This window comes from Pezoporus wallicus, unplaced genomic scaffold (genome assembly GCF_028554395.1).
Source record: "Pezoporus wallicus isolate ANWC-B61680 ecotype Strahan unplaced genomic scaffold, APGP_CSIRO_Pwel_v1 contig_5767, whole genome shotgun sequence".
NCBI classification, from domain to species: domain Eukaryota; kingdom Metazoa; phylum Chordata; class Aves; order Psittaciformes; family Psittacidae; genus Pezoporus; species Pezoporus wallicus.
The window spans coordinates 6329855-6354900 of record NW_026640599.1 but is presented as its reverse complement, the minus strand read 5'-3'; the positions used below and the strand labels follow the sequence as shown (position 1 = coordinate 6354900).

The 25046-nt window shown below is 39.8% G+C and overlaps 1 protein-coding gene across 2 annotated transcripts; it reads left to right on the top strand.

Annotated features, from left to right (window-relative positions):
* The first annotated feature begins 358 nt into the window (after positions 1-358).
* Positions 359-22832, top strand: CLTRN (collectrin, amino acid transport regulator). 2 transcript variants are annotated; one of them, XM_057419517.1, is made up of 6 exons: positions 359-468; positions 848-906; positions 6534-6619; positions 14124-14240; positions 17522-17716; positions 20499-20659. In XM_057419517.1, the coding sequence occupies exons 1-6, from the start codon at positions 402-404 to the stop codon at positions 20572-20574; spliced, it is 600 nt and encodes a 199-aa protein (XP_057275500.1). In that variant the 5' UTR covers positions 359-401; the 3' UTR covers positions 20575-20659. The 2 variants fall into 2 exon arrangements, with proteins under 2 accessions (XP_057275500.1, XP_057275499.1); XM_057419516.1 differs by lacking the exon at positions 20499-20659 and adding an exon at positions 22318-22832 and having other exon boundaries at positions 360-468.
* Positions 22833-25046: the final 2214 nt, after the last annotated feature.

Sequence of the window (25046 nt, the reverse complement as noted above, 5' to 3'; positions counted from 1 at the left end):
CTGAGCTTCAAATTCACCTGCTGTGGGTAAGAACACAGCATCCTACCACCGCAGTCACTGGCTGCTCAGCTGTAATGTCCCTTGGACATCTGTATGCCTGTCTGACATCGCATATATGAGGAAAAAAGGTTGGTCTGGTGAAGTTTTGTATTATTCTAAAAAGGAAGAAGGAAAATTAAGAAGCTGTTATGGCTTTTTTGTTTTTTACTACATAAAAAAGATAGTAAATAACTAACAGAAGACACTTGTTTCTAGTGCCTGTTTTAGCTAAAATAATGGGGGTTAATTATTAAACCCTTGGTTGCTCACATATGCTCCTGATGCTTTAATCCTGGGTCACAGAAAGTTTAAGAGTGCTTTACAGGGGAGGCTCACTTCTTCAGCCTTTCCATGCTGACAGGATGTTACGGGTTTTGCTGGTTACTCTCTCTGTAGCTGCTATTGCTCATGCTGAGCTCTGCAAGCCAGGTAAGTTTTGGAGCTTATTCCCACCCTTTCCCAGATAAATGTAGCTATGAGTTTACATCTGTAATGCTGCCAGCTTCTCAGATTTTTATTGTAACTGGTTGTCTCTGGTTTGGAGGTTGAAATGCTGAGCATTCACTTCTTTTATGAGTTTGCAAATTAAATCTGGAAGTTGATCTCACTTAAAAAGGTCGTGGTAACTCTCACTGAGACTCTGTAGGGCTATGGCTTTTTTCACGCCAGTAACTTCTGTCCTCCTAACTGGATGATCTGTAGAGACAAATTTAGAAGAGCTGCCATTTGTGAAATAATCAGAGAAGTAAATAAGTCCTATTTTGGCTGATTGTCAATATATGTTTCCTTTTTTCTCTCTTCGTGCCAGATGCACAGAATGCTTTCAAAGTACGGCTTAGTATCAAAACAGCTTTGGGAGATGATGCAGTAAGTAACATATCTTCACATATTCATCCTAACTGAATATATAAGAAGTAATGTATACTGTAAAGTTTCTGAAGGCAGCACAAGCAATTTGTTTTGAAGTGTTAATTGTAATAGATGTGCTCAAGTCATGATCCAGGCATCCATTTCTTGACATTTGACTAGTCCGCTCCTTAAAATGGGATCCTTTAAGAGAAGTATAAAGCTCATATTTTCATAAAGATAATATTCTGTGAAATATTTTATTTTTTTCCTGGAAAAACAGTAGAAGTATTACACTTTATGCATGAGAGGTGCAGCATAAAACTTAGTCTGTATTTTGGGAAAAGCACTTCTACTTCAGTGCTAATTGTAAAGTCAAGTATGTCTGGGAAGAGAAGCAGGAAAAGATTGTTAGGTCTTTATAAAATGGGACTTATGTCAGACTCTCAGACTGCTCTGGAGAGATCATTCAAGCATATCTCATCAATTCCCTACTAATGTAGGGCTTCATCAGACAGTGGCCTTTCTTGTCATGAGGCTCATGAGGACTAGAATGCTTCAGCTTAAAGCAGGTCCTTGAGCTTAATGAAGTACTGTTGTGAGCAATAAGGGTCTGTGATACATAAGAGACTGGGACATTGGATGACTGAATGGTCCTTCCTGATCTAAAGTACTATGAAATATGGCAGAGCTCAGTACTTTGCAGTTTAGAATGCTTAGAGCAAATCTGCAGTGTGATACAGCATAAAATTAGATATGAAATGTCTTGAGCAGTTTTCTATCTGGAAGTCTGGTGTCTAATTATGTTAGGAGCCCTGGGAAACAAAAAGCAGTTGGTTACATATTATAAGACATTGGAGACATGTACGTCTCCCTGTGACTGTAGAAGCCTTTCCAAAATTAGAGGTGGTGTAGCTGCTGTGCTTGGAGCTGGGGTAGCTGCACTGTCTGTTGCAGTCGAAGTTTGAGTAGCTGCTTTGCTTGCCACTGGGGTAGCTGCGCTGTTCATTGCAGCAAGAGTTTGAGTAGCGACTGTACTTGTTGCTGGGGGTGGTGAAGCTGCTGTGCCTGGAGCTGGAGTAGCTGCGCTGACTGTTGCTTTGCCCTCACATCCACTGACCTTTTTTTCCTTTTGAAGGTGCTGGACAGTGTTGAACAAGGCCCTGTAAGCATAGGCCAAGCCCCAGCACGTTGCCATGATTTGTCCATCTCTGGTATGGCCAGAATGGCCACACAACTCATTTAAGGGTTTCACCATTCTGGATTTTGCAGTTGTTCGGTGGTGAAATTCCAAAGTACTGGAGGGGCCCACTGACCTAGATACTTGCCCATACTATCCCACACACCCTGCCACTCATGGCTGTCCAGCCTCAGGGAAAATCTCTTGGTCCTCCTACATCGTCGTTTGACCCCAGACAAGACCCAGACCTGACTCTGCTTAACTCTTGAAATCATTCGTGAGCAAAATACACTCTGTATGCATGCCAACATGGTGCTCCCCATCACGATCAGCAAACAAGTCTCAACAGCATTAAAAGGCCATTCAGAAACTTCAAAACTCACAAATGTAAATGGTCTGGGGGGAGGACTGGGAGGGTAAAAGGATGTCTCCTTCACAGGTTGACCACCTGAGGAGAAAAAAGATGTGTAATTGCTAAGCACTTCTATTATATACCTCCCAAAGTATAAAGGTGGTGACCACACTGGGAACATAAACCAGATCAGTTTCATGATCAATGATTCTATTGTATTACAAGTCACTACCATAAAGTACAATGAGACAAAAACCTTAGCCCAAGCCCCACACTTGAAAAACACTAATACAGCAAATACCGGATGGAAGTAAGATACGATATACTGAAACTGTGAGATCAAGAGGAACAACCTTGAGAGCAAATAAATCAGCATTGTGACGAGTGACTATTAATCCGGTCAGATCCGTCATTATCTCAACCCTTCGGGCCCCATGTTGGCGCCAAAAAGAACTGTTGTGGTTTAAAACCTAGCCAGACAGCTTGTTCACTCACTCCTAGTGAGTGGTGCCGGGCTGGAAGCAATTGAGGCCCCCCCAACCAACCTGGGGTCTCTCCCCTTCCTCACTCCCGGAGGGATGGGGAGGAGAATCAAAAGTGCAACTCCCACGGGCTGAGACAAGAACAGTCCAGTAACCAAGCTGACATTAGCAGGGGCCTTATCCTGCTGATAACTTCATAAACCAGACAAATTGGGAAGAAAAGTTCCAGATACATGCTAAAGTATTTGTGGAAATTCATATTGAAATCAATTCACTTGGGTGAGAGACTTTAATTAAACAGTAGTGTGAGCCTGATTAGTTCAAAAATTTATTGAAAATAGTGTTCTATGGCTTCTGTTATTGAAGCTTCTCTCGATGGTAACTGTAATGTTTCGATTTAATCTTGGTTCAAAATAGTAGCAAGGAATGAAAATTGCAGTTCCCAGTAATGTTCTTTCTTAGTGCTTTTTCCTTCTCCAATTGTAGTAAAATAAGGGGGGGGGGAGGGGTATTTGATCATTTGGGACCTTTTTTTTATTATTTTTCATCTAAAAAGGCTTTGATACAAATAATGAATCTTGAAGTCATTTTGTATCACAAGAAAAAAGCAGTAACTGAGGAGTCTATTTTTTTTTTTAGATAGTAGTTTATTTCATATATATCTTCTGAATGGGACAGTTTAGAACAGCATTTTAGAACAACAACATGCAGAAAGTGGTATGATGCCATACAGAATTATTCACAAATAATGAACAATTTACTAAGTGCACAGGTAGTAGTTGCTTCTTTCCGTAGGCTTTGCAGTCTTCTTTGCAAATGCCTGAAACTGAAAACTGAAACTACTATCAAACTGAAATTTATTTTGATTGAATAATTTGGAACACTTTACTTTTTCATTTTATTTATCTCTTTTAGCAAAGAAAAGCATAATGATGTCACTGTATCACAGTAGGACACAGCCTGCTTAGAACATCTTGGTTATGATGATCTGCTGCTAATTTTTTTCCCATTCATTTCCAAGTCACTTCAAGCTGGATTACAATACAAAACACTGATACTGTGGGCATTTTGCTCTAGGATTGGCAGGAAAACTCCAATGTGCAGGGGCACAGAAAATAGGTTACTGTCGTTTTCCACAAGGTTTAGTGCATGCCACTTTTTGTGAGGCTGATAAAGACAGGACACCATTTTTTAATCTGTTTACAGGGCAGGCTGTACTTTGAGGCAGGAGTGCCATTTCATATATTTATATGGTTCTTATCACAATGGAGCTGGAAAGAGCAGCTAAGAGACCGTATGTATTTAGCTGTTACCATTTTATTTGCAAATAATGGGTGTACTTGATATTGTTTGCTAACTAGTAGGAGGAGACATGGTATCTGTAGCCTAAATGAAAGGAAAGTGATTTATGAGTCTGAGGATGATGTTAACTTTATGAGTAGCTTCTGGAATAGGTGCTAGTCACTAGTTGCTTCCTATGCATGGAGGTAGCAGAGTGCTAGAGAGTTAATTCAAAAGGGCCAAAGACAGCTAGGAAGTGAATAGAAATTATATGCCCTGAGAATTCCATGTAAGTCTGTGTCACCACTCAGTTTAAATGTCAGAGTCAAAAAGCTGGTACCTCAGGGGCTGCAGACAGGTGAAATAGAAGTATGTTCATATGTCTGTAGCCATACTGTAGCCTGAATGGCTGTTTAATTAAAACACAGAACTGTTCAAGAGGGAGGGGACCTTGGAAGGTCCCTAGTCCCCTGCTGCTCAAAGCCAGGTCAACACTGAAATCAGATCAGGTTGCTCACGGCAATTTTGTAATATTATAATCTATCTTGTTCTGCTACTTTAACATTTAATGTTATCTTCCTTAGAGCATTACTATACCATTTCACCTCATCAACAACTTACACATCTATCATCAACCTCCGCTTTTGCTACAGGCACTTAAAACTGGCTTTTACAGTCAGCTGTGTCTAATTCTCCTCCTCTGTAACATATAAAGGATGACAAGCGCAACTGAGCCATGGTCTTTGTGTGTGTTCCTCTGTGTAGCAAAGAAGATGGTAAACAGTAACGTTTCTGATACTGTCATGTAAGGTTTCATTGATAACAGAGTTATGCTTATAGTGTGTGGTTGCAAATGATATTTAATATTTCCTCTCTAGCAGCACAAAATGTGCATTAATAGCTGTACTTTATAGGAACATAAGAGCAGAAGCAACATCCTCAGTCATCAGCTGCAGTCCAGGCTTTTGCAGTTGGAGGATAAAGGTGAAACTGATAAAGCCTGATGGTAGAACAATTCAGGTTTCTAGGTTTCTTTGCACCTACCCCTCTCTGACTGGAGAAAGCTGATGATTAGAAATTGACTTCTGGCAATCCATGCCCACTTGTCCTGAATTCATACAGTTTGTTAGCTTTAAGGTATTCTTGCCATACTTTTCCTCCTCATTATGTTCCCTTCCTCTTGCATATTCCTTCATGAATCATGTCCTGAGGTTCTTGTTCATATGGAGCCCACAGCAACCTTAATCTCCTCTTAACTTCTGTCTGATCACTGTTTTCTTGGGACTTCGTGCCCTTCCACCCAGAAGTTTGTTTGCAGCATCTTTTTCAGCATCTCAAGCAGGCTCCCAGTTTCTGCTGAGCTTTCTCTCTTTCCCCATTTCTTGCAGCTTTCTGTTTATTCTGTCTTCTTTTTAAAGTGCTTACTCTTTTAGCTGGGGATTGAGTTCCTCACTACAAATTATTTTCCCTGTTTTAAGATGCCCTTTGTTACTCTGACTTAAAGAAGCTATAGGCTACTGCATTATTTATGAAAACTGGATACTTGATAGTGACAAATTGTGCATATATACATGTACTGCACTGAATGAAGCATACCAAATACATATACTCAGTAGTACTACATTGCATTTGTGTCTTTTTCTTTTTCTTTTTTTCTTTTTTTTCTTTTTTTTTATTCCCTTCCCTTCCCCTGCCCTCCCCTCCCCATGATTTTTTGTCAAGAAAACAGAGAACAACTTTTGGAGCCTGCATTTTAATTTCTATTGAATTAGTAAGGATGCTATTTTTCTTTTGTCTCATGTGCGATGTAGTAATTTGTATTATAGTTTAGTTTGTCTTGTTGCAAGGATGACATGCAGCAATAAGGCCATAATCTCGTTTTATTTCTTGGTGTCCTGGTATCCAACTCTCAGAGACTACCTTCAGCATTATCTTTTTTTTTTTTGAGGGGGGAGGGACAAAGTGAAATAGTCTTTGAGAGTGAATTTAGGCCTTTTGCTTCACTAGGGTTTATCCAGCAAAAGAGTCAAGGCCATCAATGCGGGTGTGTGAGGGAGAATTCTAGTAATATGCCTTATCTTTGGTGCAAGAATCTTTGCATCTCCAACTTTTGGAAGCATTCAATGCATTAAGCTTTTGGAAACATTCTTTGCACTTTATATTGTGCTTTATAACAGCTGCTCTTAAAAGTCCTTAGTGAACGCCAGATAGTGGGTAGGAATTTATTTTCATAGCACAACCAGAGAATTTATTCATTTTCTTGATCAATATAGCATTTCAAGTTCAGTGACCCTTTTCCCTTTTCTGTATTTCACTGGTGCTGAAACTGATTATCTTCCTTCTTCCTTTACAGTATGCCTGGGATGCTAATGAAGAGTACCTCTTCAAAGCAATGATGGCTTTTGCAATGAGAAGATATTCCAGCAAGAGCACGACTCAGTAAGCACCTACTCTGATTTGCCTTATACATATTAAAATGCTGTACGTAGTGGTGCATTCTTTGCTGTAAAGAACTGTAGAAATCGTTATATAAAGTTCCTGAAAACAGACTATACCACTATATTTCTTTGACACACAGATATATGTTTGTCATGGTTTAACACCAGCTGGCAACTAAATAGCATGCAGATGCTCACACACCCCCCACAGTGGGATGAGGAGGAAAATTGAAAAAATAAAGTAAAACCTGTGGGTTGAGATAAAAGCAGTTTAATAGTTAAAGTGCAATGTGCTACTGCTAGTACTACTACTAATAAGAATGAAAGTGAAATAACAAGGAGAGACATATAAAACTAGAAGGGAAGAAGAAAAGAGAAAAAAAAACACCACAAAACAAAAAAACCCAGAACCCCAGTAAACACAAGTGATGCACAGTAAAATTGCTCACCACCCACCAAACGATATCCAGACCAACCCAAACAGCAATTGGTCCCTTCATGCTTAACTCTCCCCCCGCCCAGTTTCTATACTGGGCATGGCTGCTGTGATATGGAATACCCCTTTGGCTAGTTTGGATCAGGTGTCCTGTCTCTGCTCCCTCACGGCTTCTTGTGCCCCTCCTCACTGGCAGATCATGAGACTGAAAAGTCCTTAATTGGGGTAAGCATTACTTAGCAACAACTAAAAACATCAGTGTGTTTTCAGCATTGTTCTCAGACTAAATCCAAAACACAGCACTGCACCAGCTACTAGGAAGAAAACTAACTCTATCCCAGCTGAAACCAGGACTGTGTTAAACATCACACTCTCTTTGTCTTAAGCAATGTTCAGTCTTTGGACCAGTATCCCTGTTGATGTGAGTTCAACAGCTGCGGATCTCAGTGGATTGCGCCGTTTCACTTTAGCAGAATCTGACAGTAAGACATGATACTTTCTGCACACCATACGGGGAAGAGGTGAAGGGACACATTGGCAAGGTTAAGAAATGCAGTACAGATCCTTGAATAGGCAGCTTTGGTGCACATTTCAGAGCACAGCTCCAGTGGTATGCTGAAGATGAGCTGACTTGGGGAACTGGAAGGTGGATGGCTATGCTACTGCTCTGTTCTGCTGCGTGTATCTATCCCTAATATTGCAGTGGTTGAGTTACATAACGTCAAGAAGTTTCAGATATTGCAGTTCAGACATAAATCAGCCTCTAATTGGTTTTGGGATTAAATCCACCCTGAGGTATTGAATATTCTTCTCAGGTTTCTGATCCTTGCAATTTATGAAATTAGATATCAGAATAGGCAGACTATTTAGCAAGCTGTATTTTCAGTATGTATCTTAATTGAGAAACCTTATAAGTGAATTTCTATAGGTCTATTATTTTTTCTTTTTTTTTTTAGTCTTAAAGGAAAGATTTATAGTTCTGGTAGGCTAATGAGAATAAGGTTTTTAATTTACTTTAATAAACCCTGCTTCACGCTGTCATTGTATCAGATGAAGCATATTCCACGTTTGCAAAGGTATTAGTTACCTTTAGTCACATGGTGATTATTGTGGCTGCTGCACTTTCTCTTAAATACAAGGCGATTTCCCTCTCTGTGTAACACGAATGCTTGGTTCCTTGCTGTTTCATTTTTATTCCTCAGAAGTTGTCTCCTTTGAGCAAGACAGCCATTATACTGAGCTTAACAGAAACAGCCAAGTATGCTACTGCACCCAATTAAAATGACATTTAAAAAAATGAGTTCAAGATACAAGTTAATTAAAGGTGATTATGCAGGGCTTTTTCTCAGGTTTTCAAATTAGCAGAGGTTGCAGAGTATCTGATCCGTAAAGATTTGCTTTTGTACACTTATTTTAGTCTCATGTCCTTTTTGTAAATTACTGTCTTTCTTCAAAGTCATAGTTCTTTCACATAGCAAAAAACCTGGGTCAGAAGCCAGTGATCTTTTTCCTCTTTAAGCAAAATGGCTCTCTGCACATTAAAGTGAAATTAGAAAGCTTGGTGCAGGAAGAGTTAAAAAATCAAGCCAGTATGAAAGCAGTTAAAGTTTGAATGGAAGTTATCTCTATCCACTCTGGGAAATCACAGAATTTATGCTCACTTAATTCAGTCTCCTACCAAGACAATTTTTCCTATGGACAAATACGATAATGTCAGTGTCACTGCAGTTTGGAGGAGGGGTTGGACATGTCAATAATTTCCTGCTGCTATGTTTGTCAGAAGTGAAGTCAGTATAATATTTGGAAACAGCTAGGTGTGGTCATCTTTATATCTTTTTAAGATGGTATAGGACTTCCTTATGTGGGGTATAGCTTGTTGGGGTGTACCTTCGAGGTATAACTGATAACTCTTCTAGCACTTCTAGATACCTCTGGGGTCATGTGTAGACAGCATGTCAACCGACAGCTGTGCCGCTCTGAGATCTGGTCCAACTTGCTAGGCAACAGACTGAGGAGTTTCCTATTTATAAATTTCTCACAAGTCCCAGAGGACCTCTGACTCTTCAGAGTTCAGCAATGGAGATCTAGGTGAACCTCTCAGTGCACCCCAGCTAACCTGCCTGTTACATGAGATCAGGAAAGTTATGAAAGCCTCCATCCTGTTAGAAATCTGGAAATAATATACTCCTTTCCCCACCCGTGTGGCTGGCAGCTGGAGTAACTGGGTATAGAGGAGGGAGTGCAGCCCATCTCCATCCCGTTCACAGTGGGAATGGAGGTGCAGGACCACTCAGCATCCCAGATTGTAGAGCAGCATGCCCTGCACACTCTTGCATAGCTGGTAAGGAGAGTGTTAGCACCAGCAGGAGCTGGTGTCAGATGAATTACACTGCGCTGCAGGAGCTTTTACAGATTAATGCCAACACATTTTCTTTGGGAGCTGTAAAAGATCAATGATAATTATTCTCTCATAAAATAACAAACAAATTGTTTGTGACTGCATTCTGGTAGCATCTAAATTTACCCAAATTTTGCATCTGTTTAATTAAAGACTTTTGTCAAAATAAAGACTTATGAAAAATTCACCAGTATTTTATGTAAGCAAATGCTGGTTCTGCCAGGGTATAAATTCTGCACCATCCATAACCAGGATGTGACAAACCTCCCCTTTAACGTTGATTTCTAGCACACCCACAGCCTTGCAGTAACTCACAGCCGCAACTAACTCCCACATGAGACCAAATGCCATTAACTTGAGCTAGCTGGATCAGGCCCCAGAATAATCTGTCTGGTGGATCAGCATAACCATTGTTGCAGTCTGTTCCATCATTTTTGAGATTCAAAGTCATCTTTTGTTAGGCTTCTGGAGCTGAATAAAAGCCAGCCTGTAACGACAAGCATTTAAATGTGCCGCGGGAAACAACAGCTGATGGTGCTGTTGCCCTTGTGTAACTAATGCAAAATGGACAGGATTGCACATTACATCTTGAGTTCTCTAAAGTTAATTTCTAAACTAGAATTTAATAAATAATGAAGCTCTGTTTAATGCTTGAAAGGCTTGTCAAACTTTTCAAGTTTGTATGAAACAAAGACACAATCCATCAAATTACTCAGTAATTATTAATACATATAAAATAAATATTTCTTTTTCAGTGAAGAATTAAACCCCCTTTATTTCCTGCTCTATATATGGGTTCTCAATACGTACATTACTGAACTATGTGAGCCAACCTTTGATCTCTCAGTGTTAAAAAAATATTGTCTGTAGTCTGTGTTAGTAACCCTGTTTTTTATAATCTGTGACTCATTTGAAATAATATGCATCTCTTTTGGGCCTCAGACTAGTTGATCTTTAAAACAGAAAGAATGTCATCACATTTACTTTCATTCAAGTAATAGAATCTACTTTTGGTACGTCTTTTCCTCATTTGTATATTAAAAAAGCTGAAGTATTCCCCATGAAATGATGAGAAAAATATCCATCAACATTATCCATCTTCCTAAGACAGGCTTTTTTGGTACTAAAAATATTGTGTCTATTTAGAACAAGAAAATAAGCTTCTAGAGTTAAAGCTGTTACAGCAAGGTGATCTCATTGCTGCTGTTCGCAAAGAGGAAGAAAGTAACATTTCTTTGCAGGAGCAGCCGCACAGCACTGGCTTGGAAGGGGCCTGATGCCTTCAGGAGTTAGAGATAGGTGCTCAGGACCTGGGGACTGTGGTTCTTTCACGAGCTAACGACCGCTCGAGGCAACCAGCTCCCCAAGTCTCTGGCAGCTCTTTCTTACCCTAACCAAGCCTTTATATCTCCATAAGGAACAATGATGGTGTTTCAGGCCAAAGAACCATCAGGGTTTCCTGCACCCAACTCACTGATGTTCACTTGCATATATTAAAGGAAATGCAATTTCAGACTTCTGCCATGGTGCCATAAAGCAGAACCAGCAGAACCATTTTAATGATAACAGTTTCCTATAGTACCTGTGACAAAAGTCTTCTTGCCTGCTAAGGAAGTAGAAAGATGTCCACATATATGTTTACAAATACATTTAATAAGCATAGTGCATGGAGATATCAGATTCTCAAATCTAAACAATATATAAGCATAGTGTAGTAATTCTTCTGCATGCTGTGAAACAAACCTGCGTGGAAACAGCACAGAGGAAAAAAGCCAAAAAGTGTACCTGCTGCAAAAAAGATTTCCACATTGGTGCTTGTTGAACCGGTCTGTTTTGGTGTTTACTCAATCCCCTTTGAAATTCTCAGAAGCAGTATTACTCTTTTTGGAGACTGGGAGGATTTACAGCATTCAGATTCTGCCAATGGTGGTGGCAGTAAAGCCAGATTTTGGATTCTTATAATTGAGCAAAGATTTTAGACAAAATAGGGAGCAGAAAGGAGACAAAATTCAAGTATTCTAGCGTAAGCCTTGCTGCCCAATTGATTGAGTCAGTGCTGTTTGTTCTAGAGAAAGATATGTTGCCCCAAAATGATGAACTGCTGTATCACATGCCGAAAGCTTTGACACTGGGAAGACCCCAGATTGAAGTGTCTCTGAATCTCTGAATGAGAGTAAGAAAGTCAGGGTGTTCTGCCAGTCTTTATGAAATTTATTGGGGATCTCTTTGTGGATCAGACTTTCCTCACTCACCCCATTTCAAAATCATCTGTAGGGCAATATTTTCTGGCAGATTTTCTACCTGGGTCAGGTTTTGATTGCACTACAGAAATTCCAGCTTTAGGAACTGCAGTGAAATGAAGCCTTAGGTCCTACTGTTCTAAATTCTCCTGATGGAAAACTTCCTCTGCAGATACAATTTTGGATATTCTGTGAAGTCAGCAAGACACTCCCCCCTCCCCCAAATGTTGTGCTTTGCTTTTGTTTTGGGAGGACTAAATCTGCTTTGATCCTCTGACTGTTGCCAGCAAACTGATGTGAACATCTTTCCAAATTCCAGGGGATGACTTTCCTCTTTTTTCCATAAAAATTCTCTATATTTGCAAAATTGTCATTGTTCCATAATAGTAAAAGTGGCTGTTCCAGCACTGCAGACTTACTGATGTCAATTTTATTGTGTATCTCTATTTAATACATACCTTCTCTGTAAAACAAAAGGTTGCACTACCCAAGATACTCAGAATACTGCCCAAAAAGGTTTTCAGCAGTAAGTAAAATATTTGTGCAAAAATACGCATAGTGGAATACTGTGATCAAGCCAATGCCTGTTGTGCCTTAAAAGCAAACTCGTTCTTTTCTGGACAAAGTCTACACATTCATCGGCAATTTTGACTGCCTTGTATTCCTTCCTGCCTCATGCTTCCTGTTTCTCAGGCCACTGCAGAGGTCATTTAATTATGATTGTAATTAGCCGGCAGATGGCACTACAAAACAGAACTCTGCCGCAGGGGAGGTGGCTAGCAGCTGGGAATTCATCACCCTGAGAAGGATCACAGGTTGGAAAAGCAAATGTTAAAACCTGAATTTTGATGATGGACAGGCTAAATCTTAAAACCAATTGTAGTAGTAATGGATGTTACAAACATCACTCCAGTGAATTAAAAGAGGGGCTGCAATCTTCTTCACTGACATACTGCAGAGTTTCCTTCTCCAGAACAGCAGGAAGTATCTGAAGACTGACCATCCCAACTGAGGATGGTCAAGACAGGAGAGCTTGTGACCAGGTAGAACTTGTGCAAAGGGGAAACGAGTCAGGGCTGCTCTCTGGAAATAAAAATGATCCTAATTCTTGGTCCTAGACTTTCAGAATATCTGCTTGCTGCTTGGACATGGTCAGTAAACCTGAGTCCTGAGCTAAATTCTTTAGGTTATTTATTAATGATCATAAAATCATAGAGTCACAGAATGGTTTGGTTTGGAAGCAACCTTAAAGATTATCTCATTTCAGCCCCCTGCCATGGGCAAGGACACCTTCCCCTAGACCAAGTTGCCCAAAACCCCATCCAACCTGAAAGTATATAATTATATATGTATATAATGTATAATGATAAAGAACTAAATATTTTTTCCCCATTTTTATCTCTCTAGCTCTCTTTCATAAAGACTTCAGCAGTCCTTTTATGGTACATGTGATGTTCCTTGCCATGCCATAATTAATGTCACATTATACAATTCCTATGTATTATGCATTTGGCTGGTTTGTTTCTTAGTTGTGTGGATAAACTGGGAACACACAGAAAGACATAAGGTTACCATCTATCCTCAGTCACTACTATGATATATTGCCCTTCACTTTAGTTTAAATACCATGTCATTCCATGGATTTTTTAAATGATACTTACACCTTTTACTACTATGAGTGATAGAAAACGAATTTGTAAGAATCTGAAAAAAGTAATTTAAAAGACATTTTTTTTTCAGACTTTTTACATAGTATGCCATAAGAAGCTGTGTGCCTGGGGCCTTCCACTATTAACTTCACATAAAGCTGAGCAATCTTTTTAAACAGATAAGATAAATCTTTGTCATAGCATAAGCTAAAGGTCATAGGCCAGTGTCAGTAGAATATATAAACTTAGCCCATTGCCCTTACTCTGTGAATAAAGATGTGAAAAAGAATAACATCGGTTTCATTGCTCTTCCCTCCAACAAATGTATCCTATATGAGGACTGCATTCATTTGAAAATCATGTGGGGAATCCCTCATTCCTGGTTCCTGTGGCATTACCTGTCAAAACCAAAGTTCTTAGTTCAACCAATGCATTTGCCCCTTTATATGGCTTTAGTCACAGCCCTAATGATTAAGATGCAAGTATGTATTTTTCCATTTGATTGCACTAAATGTGTATGCAAGACTATGCAAGTTTGTAATAGATTCAGAAATTCATTTTAAGACTCAAGTTTGGTCTTAGTAAGCTTTTTTTATTATTATTAGTATTGGGAAATAGGAAATGCTGGGAGTGATATTTTTCTCTTGAGCATTAACTGTAAACGTTTTTAAAGTAAGAACTTTTCTCCCTTTAAATGAAAGATATATTTTAAGAAAATCTGTAATATTTCAGTAATTCCTTCTGTGCACTTTAATGATGATTGTTGTTTTAACTGTCTGCAGAATTTCCAATGTGCTGCTCTGCAATGTGACGGATAGGGTGTCCTTTTGGTTCGTGGTCACAGATTCTTCAAAAAATGTGACAACTGTTCCTGGAAGTGAGGTAGAAGCTGCCATCAGGTACAGACACTGCCTCTGCAACCTTTTCTTCCTTGCTGACTGAGAATGCTTTCTCTCTCTGGACTTGTGTGAATGAGCACTCTGCCTCTTTAAGGATGAACCTGTCCAAGTAGTTAAAACACCAAGGGGTCACTACTCTTTCATGCATGTGAGATTAGAGGATTTTTAACAGTACCACAGAATGCAAAGCACGTCAGCATTGGGATTATGACTTGGAAGGAGTCTCCCTTACTGCTGGAGCCCCAGAAGAAATCTAGCCCTTTTCTAGAGCTTTACCTGTAATTTGCAGGTACTGTACTGCACATATGCTGCTCTCATCCAGCTGCTGTATTTTCCAGTGAGAGAGCCTTCTCCCTCAGATGAGAGAATTGCACACTTTCTGGGTGTAATTTATATCATAGAATACATTTAGGTTGGAAAAGACCTGTAAGATCATCAAGTCCAGCCATAAACTGTTAACACTTGACAGTGTTAAGTGTCAAGTCCATCACTAAACCAAGTCCCTAAATGTTACTTCAATGTCTTTTCAATATCTCCAGAAATGGTGACTCGACCACTTCCCTGGGCAGCCTGTTTCAATGCTTGACAACCTTTTTGGTGAAGATGTTTTTCCTAATATACAATCTAAATCTCCTCTGGTGTAACTTGAGTCTGTTTCCTCTCACCCTGTTGCTTGTTACTTGAAGAAGAGAATGACACCTACCTCTTGCCCTACTAGTTTCAGGTAGTCATAGAGAGCAATAAGGTCTCCCCTGAGCCTCATTTTCTTCAGACTAAATAACCCCAGTTCCCTCAGCTGCTTCTCACAGGGCTTGCTCTCCGGACCCTTCACCACCTTGCTTGCCCTTCTCTGGACCCGTTCCAGTACCTCAATGTCTTTCTCGTAGTGAGAGGCCCATAACTGAATACAGTATTCGAGGTCATTTAACTTTCATTGCATGACACATGCACATCTATGCCTAGACTAATGGCCACAGGCTCCCTTTTGGTGCTTCTCAAGCACAGTTCATCTGACTTAATTTAGAAGTCAGCTTTCACAATACAAGAGCTCCTGTGAATTCTTTATGACCAGAGCTGGCTGTATCCCAGCTTGGCTTAAATAATCTAACAATCTTATGCTTACATTCTTTTCATATCTCTTACTAGAATGCCAGTCGATAACGTTGTTGAGCGTTGCTTGTACAAATGACCGTGCAGTACAAAGCAGTTTGCTTTCTACTAAATATCACATTCTGTAGCCAATAAAAGGAGTGTAGAGCTGAAGAAGGGGAAAAAAAAAAAAAAAAAGGGTAATCTGACTTCAGCATTACTCGTACATTTCTGGCGCATGGAGTGGAAAACAGACCTCTTTGTTTTCAGGCATTCTGTACTTTGTCTTGAAAATTCATGTTATCTCTATGGAGGTGTAATGCCTAATTCCTGATGAATGAGTATGCGTTCTTTGGGAAGGATTAACTTAAGCTCATGAGCAGATTAGACTATTTCCTACACAGACACCAAACAATAGCTTCATAGCATTAGTGAAGGAAGCAGATTATTTATTCACTGAAGTTCTCTGTCAGAGTGATGGAATGCAGGGGTTTTGCATTTCTGTTATTCTTTGATACCTTCAGTAGCATAAGCTGATTTATTTAAATCTTTTATGTGCCCTGTTTGCCACAGAAATTGGATGCTGTTATAGTATGTTTGGGTTTTAACTGTTGTCTGTCACCTGATAAAGAATATGCTATTTATAGGAACTTTTATAACTTAGAAATGAGAAATAAAATGATCTATAAAACTACAATACTTTTTATTCAATTGCTTCTAATTGTAGGCTTCCACAGTAAACCATTATTCTAATTCTTCATGCTACAGTAGCACATAAGAACACTACTCATGTACCATAATTTTATTGTATCATATTCTCTACACAGTAAGAATAAAGTAAACCTTTTCAGAGCTCTGTATGAGACTCAAGATCTTGCATAAATATACACAAGGTATACTTATGCATATACAAACATGAAATGCACCTGTAGCTGCCTGCATGTGTTTCAGCACATAATTCTGTAACTCCAGCTGTTAGATGAGGGTGAACAATGCTTATTTCAGCTGTTCACAATGATTCTTTCATATCAGTAAGGATAAAAATCTTTTCTAAATCAAAGACGGATTACCGTATAACGAGTCTTTTAATATGCCATGGCTTTCAGTCTTCCCCAGGAATGCTAGCTTTTCATTAAGGCTAAGAACTTCCTGTTTAAGGGAAAGGCAAACATTATAATTTCCAAGAAAAAAAATTTGCAAAATCTTACTTGCATTTCCCATATATTTGTTCTTAGGAAATACTTGCTTTATGGTAATTAGATGGAATTGTATACAGGAAAGCTGCTTGTAAATCATACAACTACAAACAAAAAGAATCTCTCAAGAAAAATATGTGTAATAAATTTTCTCAAAAATTTTTAACATTCTGAAAGAGCTAATGAAAGATACTGCTAAAGCCTCTTAAGGCTGCTTAGATTCAGATCCAAAAATGCCTGAAAATACTTAGAAGCAGTGACTGTGAGTGAAAGTATGTGTTAAAGGGTAGCAATTGAAAGATACTGCTAAAGCCTCTTAAGGCTGCTTAGATTCAGATCCAAAAATGCCTGAAAATACTTAGAAGTAGTGACTGTGAGTGAAAGTATGTGTTAAAGGGTAGCAATTGGAAAAAATGTGCAAAGTATAAATCCTTTTATATGCACCCTGCGGGGAGGAAGGGCATGTAGGCTATATGGGTGGATTCCTCTGGACCAAATTTTATCTTGTGCCTCATGGACCTAAGAAAATCCACAGCAGCAAGAGCAGATGTACCAGCCCATCACATGCAGGGTGGTTCAGTCTGAGGAACCAAGGGGCACTGAAAAGTAAATCCACTTCTGTGCTAATCTTGAATGCTGCATGAACAAGATAACAGAGCCACTGTTACAGATTACAACCTGCTAAGTCTTCAGTGTATGGTCCAAACTAGAAATAAATAATAATACTGCAGGTCTCACCTATATTTCCCAGTTTTTCACATGAACACATACAAAACTCAAGTGTACAAAAGTTTGTAAGTGTGTGGATGTCTGTGGATTACTGACAAGGTCTGTATTAAAATGAAGGTCTGTGTAATCTTGCCAATATCATACTGGATCAAACTCAGCCCTCCCAGACTTGCAGCACCTATATGATTTTTTTTTCCTTCTTTTTATCTTTTTAACTTGTAAAATGCCATTATAAAAAGTTGTGATGTTCTTTGTGTTTTTATGAAGGATGAACCGGAACAGAATCAACAGTGCCTTCCTGTTGAGCGACAAAACACTGCAGTTCGTGAAGATAACCTCAACCTTATCACCTCCTGTGGAGCCCTCCACACCTGTCTGGCTTATTGTATTTGGTGTTGTTCTTTGTCTTATTTTGGCTGGAATTGTTTTCCTCGTTGTTGCAGGGATTCATCAACGCAAGAAGTAAGCGGCTTAGCTTTTCTTCTGTCTTAACTGAATACTGCAAGTTAAGCCATCTGGGCTGGTTTTGTTTTTCAGATCAGTCTCAGAGAAATTATAGCTGTGCCCCCCTCTCCCTCACTAGGTAAAGATAACCCATCTGTCTTTTTCTGAGAAAAGGAAGTATAGATGTGAAGTGTAACAACTGTGAAGTATAGTAATGTTGAGTTGTACTGAGGAAATAGGGAGTACAAGAATATGATCCTGGAGAATACCTAACTAGACATGATAGCTTTACAAGACATTTGCTGTCATTGTTCTCAAGGTTTAGTGCCACAGGCGAGCCTCCTCTCACAGACTACCCAAATTGCTACCAAGAAGGAGAAGCCTAGCAGTGATTGTGTGCCTCCTGGCAGGGCTAAAAAAATTGCTGCTGCAGTTTCAGAAGACTCAGTAGGGGACACAATAATGATTAATGTATGGCTGAAGAGGGTCTGCTCAATGGAATGGTGCATGGTCTCACCTTATTGAGTGCAAAGAACCCAGCCCTTCACAGATTTCCAGATCTCCCCATGAGCCTAAGTGTTTGCTGTTTGGCAGTAGGGTAGGAGAGAGACACACTCTTTTTCTTTTCATTTCTGCCCTTTTTCTCTTAGTTTCTGTGGTGGCAGTGGTGAAAAAGAGAAGGCTACTCATGCTGTCCTAGTGTGAGCATGTTGGAGCAAGACAGAGAGCAGGTGGAATTTTGTTTCTGCCCTTTCTGTTGGCTTGGAAGTGGGCATAAGGAATAGAAATTTCTCAGGTCATCTGAGATTCTGCTGTAGAAGTTCAGTTTCTGCCATGCTTTAGGCTGCCACAAAGGTTATGCTAAGCATGAAAAAATTATGACTTCAGCAACAGAGTTATATAGGAACAGCAGAAGAACTGAAAAAGGGTAAATCTCTGCTGACAACTAGGTAATGTTAAAATTATTGACTATATGGTGAGCTGCATCCCCAAATACAACAGAACAAAGAATTCTTGTAAGAAGATATGAAGAGTGGTGTGTTGTAGAGACACTTCCTTTCTGCCTCCTTATCACCTTGAAGAACATTATTTTAACTGCAGAAGAACACCACTTATTGTGAAGGATAAGTGCTTCTCATAAAGAACCTGTAGTAGTGGAGTCAGAATCCCTTTAGTTATATTTTGCATTCAGAAGAATTGTATGTTTTGCAAGCCCTCTGTTTTTAAACAGCAGAATTTGACAAATAGATGAGAGATGCTGTTGTGGATGTGCGATTAGCTTAGGCCCTGTCACAACCTTCCATGTGGTATGGGCTGAGTTATTTCATCTCTGAACCTAGGCAACTTCTTCTGTAAAACTGGAGAATGATGTTTCACTATATGAAGCCCATATGTGCCCTCTGTGTTAGTAAAATGGCTGTGTGTCTATGTAGTGCTTAACTTAAAGGGGGTCTTTGAACATTTCAAATAAGTGTAATATAAATTATGCTAAATAGCTATGATTTTTTTTCTAGCTAAAATAATAATTTGTGTTTCATATCATGCTGAAAGACATTATTTTCTCCCCTCTTATTTTCAAAATAACTCAGCCGAGCTTGAGCGGTTCCCCTCAATATGGTGTAAACTACATGCTCATATCATCCTACCACCACTAATATGACTTGCTGCCTGCCTGTGGTCAGTTGGCATCCTCTCTGTGTCATGCTCTTGTTGTCCTTTTACTTGTTATGCTTCATTTCTCCTGTTTCCCTTCTTTGCCTTTACATATAACTTTTCCTCAGAGCAGATCCCACCATGATTGAACTCCAACCCTCCTTTTACATCAATGGCATCTGCAGGCAGGGGCAAGGGCGTGAAAGAGAGGGTAAACTACTGTTACAAAGACTGGAAAAATAACATGGATGGTCTAAGCTATTTGGCTGCTTGAAAGAAGAGCCAGACATCAGAGAAGAGAAATTAGAAAGTACTCATCTCTTTTTCAGGCATCAAAGTATGTGACCAGGTCGTCAAAGATTTTAGCATGCCCAGTAATGAGTTTTACTGGAAATCTGTCCAGAGCTGACATAGCAGCAGCTTTGCTGCCGAGTAAGCCGGTTTGGAAATCTGGCCCCAAGGACAGTGTTGACTTCTTATAACTCATAAAGTCATATCAACCATGGAATGGTCTGAGTTGGAAGGGACCTAAAGCTCCTCTAGTTCTAACTGCCCTGCCATGGGCAGGGACACCTTCCACTTAGACCAGGTTGCTCAAAGCCCTGTCCAACCTGGCCAGGGATGGGGAAGCCACAACCTCTCTGGAAAACCTATTCCAGTGTCTCACCACCCTCAGAGGGAAGAACTTCTTCCTAATATCTAATCTAAACCTACCCTCTTTCAATTTAAAGCCATTACCCACTGTTCTATCACAACATGCCCTTGTAAGAAGTAAAAATGTAAAAATTAAAAAAAAAAAAAATAAAAGTTTGGAATTCTTATTTATAGGCCTTTAAAGTATCAGTTAAATACCTCTGTTAAAGGAAGCCCAAAAGCACATGCTTCAGGCCATTCGTACTCAGGGTGGCTGGGAAGCACGACTGGCCTATAATGGAGTTTCAGGAATGAGTTACACTCATACCTTATTTCTTGAATTGAAAAATTTTCTTAATTAGTCCTTCAGTGTGCATCACTGCCAGCATATAAAATTCCAGCCCACAGCTGCCTGCAGTTGAAGAGCTCTGTGTAATTGTAGCCTTTCACTTTACAGTGAGCTGTATCAGACATACTGTCTCCCAGCCTTATGTTTGTTCTCCTGTCATTGCAGCTATAGGACACCTCCCTGTCTGATAATAGATTTGGCACATACCCAGGGCAGGATCATCCTCTACTGGTTATGCTGAACTAGACTGAAGTCTATCCTTACCCCCCAAAATACCATCTGCCGCAGAGGCCATAAACATTTGCCTTGGGAAGAGTGAAAACAGAGTAAGCACACGTTTTTTCCGTCTGTTACTCTCCCAATGTCTAATTTACAGCTGGGGGCCTTCCTGAGCTGTGTTGGGTTTTCATGTATTGAGTAACCCACAATGTTTTCTTCTTAACTTGTTAGTATCCCCTTGGACTCAGAAATTTTTGGCTTCTCTGAATTCCTATGGCAACGAGTTCTACACGTCTCCTCTTCATGTAATTTCATAGAATCACAGAATCATAGAATGGTTTGGGTTGGAAAGAACCTTAAGATCATCTAGTTTGAACCCCCCTGCCATGGGCGGGGATACCTCACACTAGACCGTGTTGCTCAAGGCTCTGTCCAGCCTGGCCTTGAACAGTGCTAGTGATGGAGCATTTACCACTTCTTTGGGCAACCTGTTCAAGTGCCTCACCACCTTTACAGTAAAGAACTTCTTCCTTATATCCAACCAGAACTTTCCCTAAGTCTGAACCCATTGCCTCTTATCACTACAATCCCTGATTAAGAGAATTTCTTTCAAACCTGCTTGTTAGCATCTTCTTTTATGTTCTGGCCCCGCAGTTTTTGTACTAAAGAACACTCCTTTTAGCAATGTAAGAGCAGGTACAGCACTCAAGAGGTTTCCCCTACTACTGCCCATGTTTATTTTTAGCAAATCTGTAATGCCAAGAATCTCCCAAAGGCCAATAAAATTTTATTATTGTTAATATCGCTGTTAGTGGCAGTTACACTGACTCAGGTTGTTACGGTTGTCCTGAGTCAGATTGTTACAGTACATGTTGCAGGATAGGAAGAAGCAGTGGAGCTGAACTTTGAGTTTCTTATCCTCTGAAACTGCTGATGCTGCAGGCTGTAAAGTGTAGCAGGTTTTTAAACTATGAACTAGTAGATCTCAAGGTCAGAATAAATCTGGAACTAAAGGAACATCGTGACATGTTGACTGATATTTCTGTATTACATCCTCTTGTGGTTGTATTTTTGGATAATTTTAATATGCTTTCGGTGGGAACTGGAGCTTGGAAAAGTGAAAGCTGTGCAATTGTTTGATCTAGAACACAGAAGTATAAATACTGGGTGGGAAGGTGACTGTTAATGAAGATTGACTGAAAAACACGGATTTGCAGCATTAAGAGTACCTAAGTTCTGGAGATCATCAAGGAGTGTGAGGGCATTCAAGTCTCCACATTTGGAGACTATAGTCTTAAGATGATCAGTTTCTAAAGTTATGTTTTAATTTGCCCACATTATGGGGTAAAATCTATAACATACCTAACAGGGTCAGACTAGATGCTTAATGTGGTCCTTCCTGACATAAAGCAAAAACAGATGTAGAGGTTTTTTTCCATTTTTGTTTTTCACCAGCTTTTCCTTCTGCACTCTCCAGTCATTCTACAGAATGAGAAGGTGAAGTAATATGTGTAACATGCTTACAACATGTTTACTTTAGGTTTTCTGATTCCTGATTCCTGATCTCAAACCACTAAACCAGGGTTTCCAGTCTTTAAGCCTCCACCATCTGTGGTATGCTTACAGCATCAAAGAGGTGCACCAGATTATGCTTTTCATAACCTATAATGAACTTCTGACTATATGTGCAGTTTCCTGGCTGTGGAATCATGGTGGAGTGCTGCAGGTCAACAGAATAAGATGATTTTCTCTTTCTTGTTTTTAGAAAGAATAAAAAGCCAACAGAGAGAGAAAATTTAGAAGAGAAATGCGAAGTGACAATAACAGTAGAAAATGGGATTCCTTGTGAAGCGCTGGATTTAAAAGCAGGCCGTATTAACGGAGTCTTTGCAGCAGATGATGAACGGTTCACATCCTTATGAAATGCTGCCATTGCTATCTGGTGTTTTTTTGAAAGACTCCTGTGCCTACCTTATCTCGTCACTACTCCTCAATGTCAAACATGAAGACAAGAAAAATGTCCTTTCACTTAATTTTCCTCAAGAGAACCTTTTGCTGATGACACATACACTTGAACCTCCATTACAAAGCTTTTGTTCATGGGCAAAGCAAATGAGAAGACCTCAAATGATAGCCATTAAAGATTACCAGAAGATGTGCAGCAAAACAAGGTTGAAACCTGCCTTGTGTCAGGCATTTAATTTGTAATGATTATTTAAATATGTCCATCGCTTGTTTTCCCCTAATATAAATGTGAAACTGCATTATTCCTGAATGTCACTGGGGATAACATTTATCATTGTCAATTCTTGCTGGGCTTTCTTTCAAGCCATATGCAAAAGTTTCTCTGTAAAATGACTTGGTTTTGCTGATATGCAGTATGCCTTTGGATGGAATAGTGATCAGTGCATGGAAGTTTTCATTTATTGAGAAAAAAAGCAGGCTTTCACAGCCTCCATAACAGCAGATTAAAAAGCAGCTGGACCATATATAGCTTTAAGGCTAGCAAAGGTCTGGTACTAAAACTGTTTTTCATTTAACAGTCAAAGTCACAAAGCATATGACCAGGAAATTAAGAGTTGCAAAAGTTTAAGATCCGTTGAAAGTAGAAGTTTCAACAAAGGGCAGATTTCTGAAGGTGCAGTCTGTAGTGAGTGGCCCAGCTCTCATTAAATCTATGAGGACATTTCACAGCTCTGAAAAAAAAATCCCCCTTACATTTTTAAATAGTGAAACTAGAGTAGACATCCAAGACATAGCCAGCCTGGGGTCAGGTGAACCTTCATGTGACAGCTGGAGAGCTTCTGAAAAGGTTCAGTGCTTGAGACACTAGCTGCTGGGCTTGGTGTACCCAACCTGCGTGACAACATGTAGGTGGTGGTAAGTTGGCAGAGACTTTTCAGACCTGCGTTGCTGTTTGTGTGGCTGGGAGTTGAGGGCATCAAATGGTGCCAGACCCTGAACTGCAGTGTTGGATTGCCATACATACAGACTGTAGTATCTGGGCCCTGATCCCATTCCTATTTAAATCTGTGATAAAATTCTGACTGATTTCAGAAGAACTGAGCTCCAGTGAAAGGGGGTTCAAGTGTGTGGGTAACTGTACACAGAGAATGGAAGTGTGATGCAGTATCTGAAATCACCAAAGATGCCCATATCACTGGAGGCAGAATTTAACCATTAGGCATCCTGTTTGCTGTGTTTGGAGGCAATATTAGAAAACCCATTTATTTACCAGGGTTATTCCATCAGACTCCTCACAAAGAAGAACGGGGTAAAATAGTGTCAAAGCTGCTTGTAAAGGACCATCCAGTCCTAAGGCTAAAATGTTTCTTGTCTCTCAGGGTATACATCCTTCAGCATTTTGGCTGTATTGAGCACTTTTGGCTGTCAATTTGACTTAGCGCTGGCTGTTGCGAACAGGGTGAGCAAAAGGGGAGAAATGGGGAAGAGGAGGGTAAGCTGCAGGACAAAGGGAGGAAGCTGAGAGGGAGAAGCTCAAGGGAGTTGGGGGAGAAGAGGGCTAAATGCAAAATAAAACTATGGAACCCACTGATAATTTACCTCATGTGGTCTCATCTGTCACAGTTGTCCTGGTGGTGGGTCCCTCTGGACAAGGATGGCATCTTCTCTGTGTCCCAGATGGTGTGCTGCTCCATTCTGAAAAGGATTAATAAAGTCAGTTATTCATGATAGTATCTCAGTCCTTCAAAATTACCATCCACAATGTGGAGATATATTTCTCATAGGAATGTCAAAGATGAAGCTTACTGGTGTTTAAAATTGTATGGAGGGAAGATACAGAGTACAGTGTTATTATTGCTTCCTCAGTCATTACCCCAAGGTCTTTCACTTAGGCAGAGTTTTATTGAGGTAATTCAGATCCCATAATTTCTAGAACTTCACACTTTTTGTATTTTTTGTAGGACAGATAGCTACACTGCAGTGTGACCACAATGGGTTGCTGTAACTGCAGCACCTCTGTAAGAACCCGTGAAAGATTTTGGTGAGAAAAGCTTGGCGGTGCAAGAGCAACTTCAAGCTACTGACTAAGAATTACTATTATCCTGTATTGTATTATATGATACCGAAATAAAATTCATTCGATATGGAAAAGGGCCAAGCATATCTGAGCAAAATAATTATCAAGGTCTGAGTGAAGAATTCAGCCCATGGCACTGGTGGATAATTTGAAAATAGATTGAAAGCCTCTGACCAAAAAGCATTATGTGATGTGGGCTGAGTCTGGTGGTAGGTATTTAATCACTGACTTCCTCCCAGCTTACCTTTTAGCCACGTAATTACTTTACAGCAGTTTGGTGTAATGTTCTGCTAATGATGACATGGGATTTACTCAGATCATACATCTTGCTTGCCTCTCTGCTGACAGAAAATGGCTTGAGAGAAGCAAATGATACATGAACAGGCACATATCACACTTAGCAATGCTTTGAAGTCAGGGTTGGTATTAGCTCTTTCACTGAAATAGGTACC

Bases quoted from the DNA above. Each gene is read 5' to 3' on its own strand.
- CLTRN (XM_057419516.1), top strand. From the start codon at position 402: ATGTTACGGGTTTTGCTGGTTACTCTCTCTGTAGCTGCTATTGCTCAT. The intron at 907-6,533 runs GTAAGTAACATA...CTTCCTTTACAG, and splicing joins CAGCTTTGGGAGATGATGCA to TATGCCTGGGATGCTAATGA. The intron at 17,717-22,317 runs GTAAGCGGCTTA...TCTTGTTTTTAG, and splicing joins GGGATTCATCAACGCAAGAA to AAAGAATAAAAAGCCAACAG.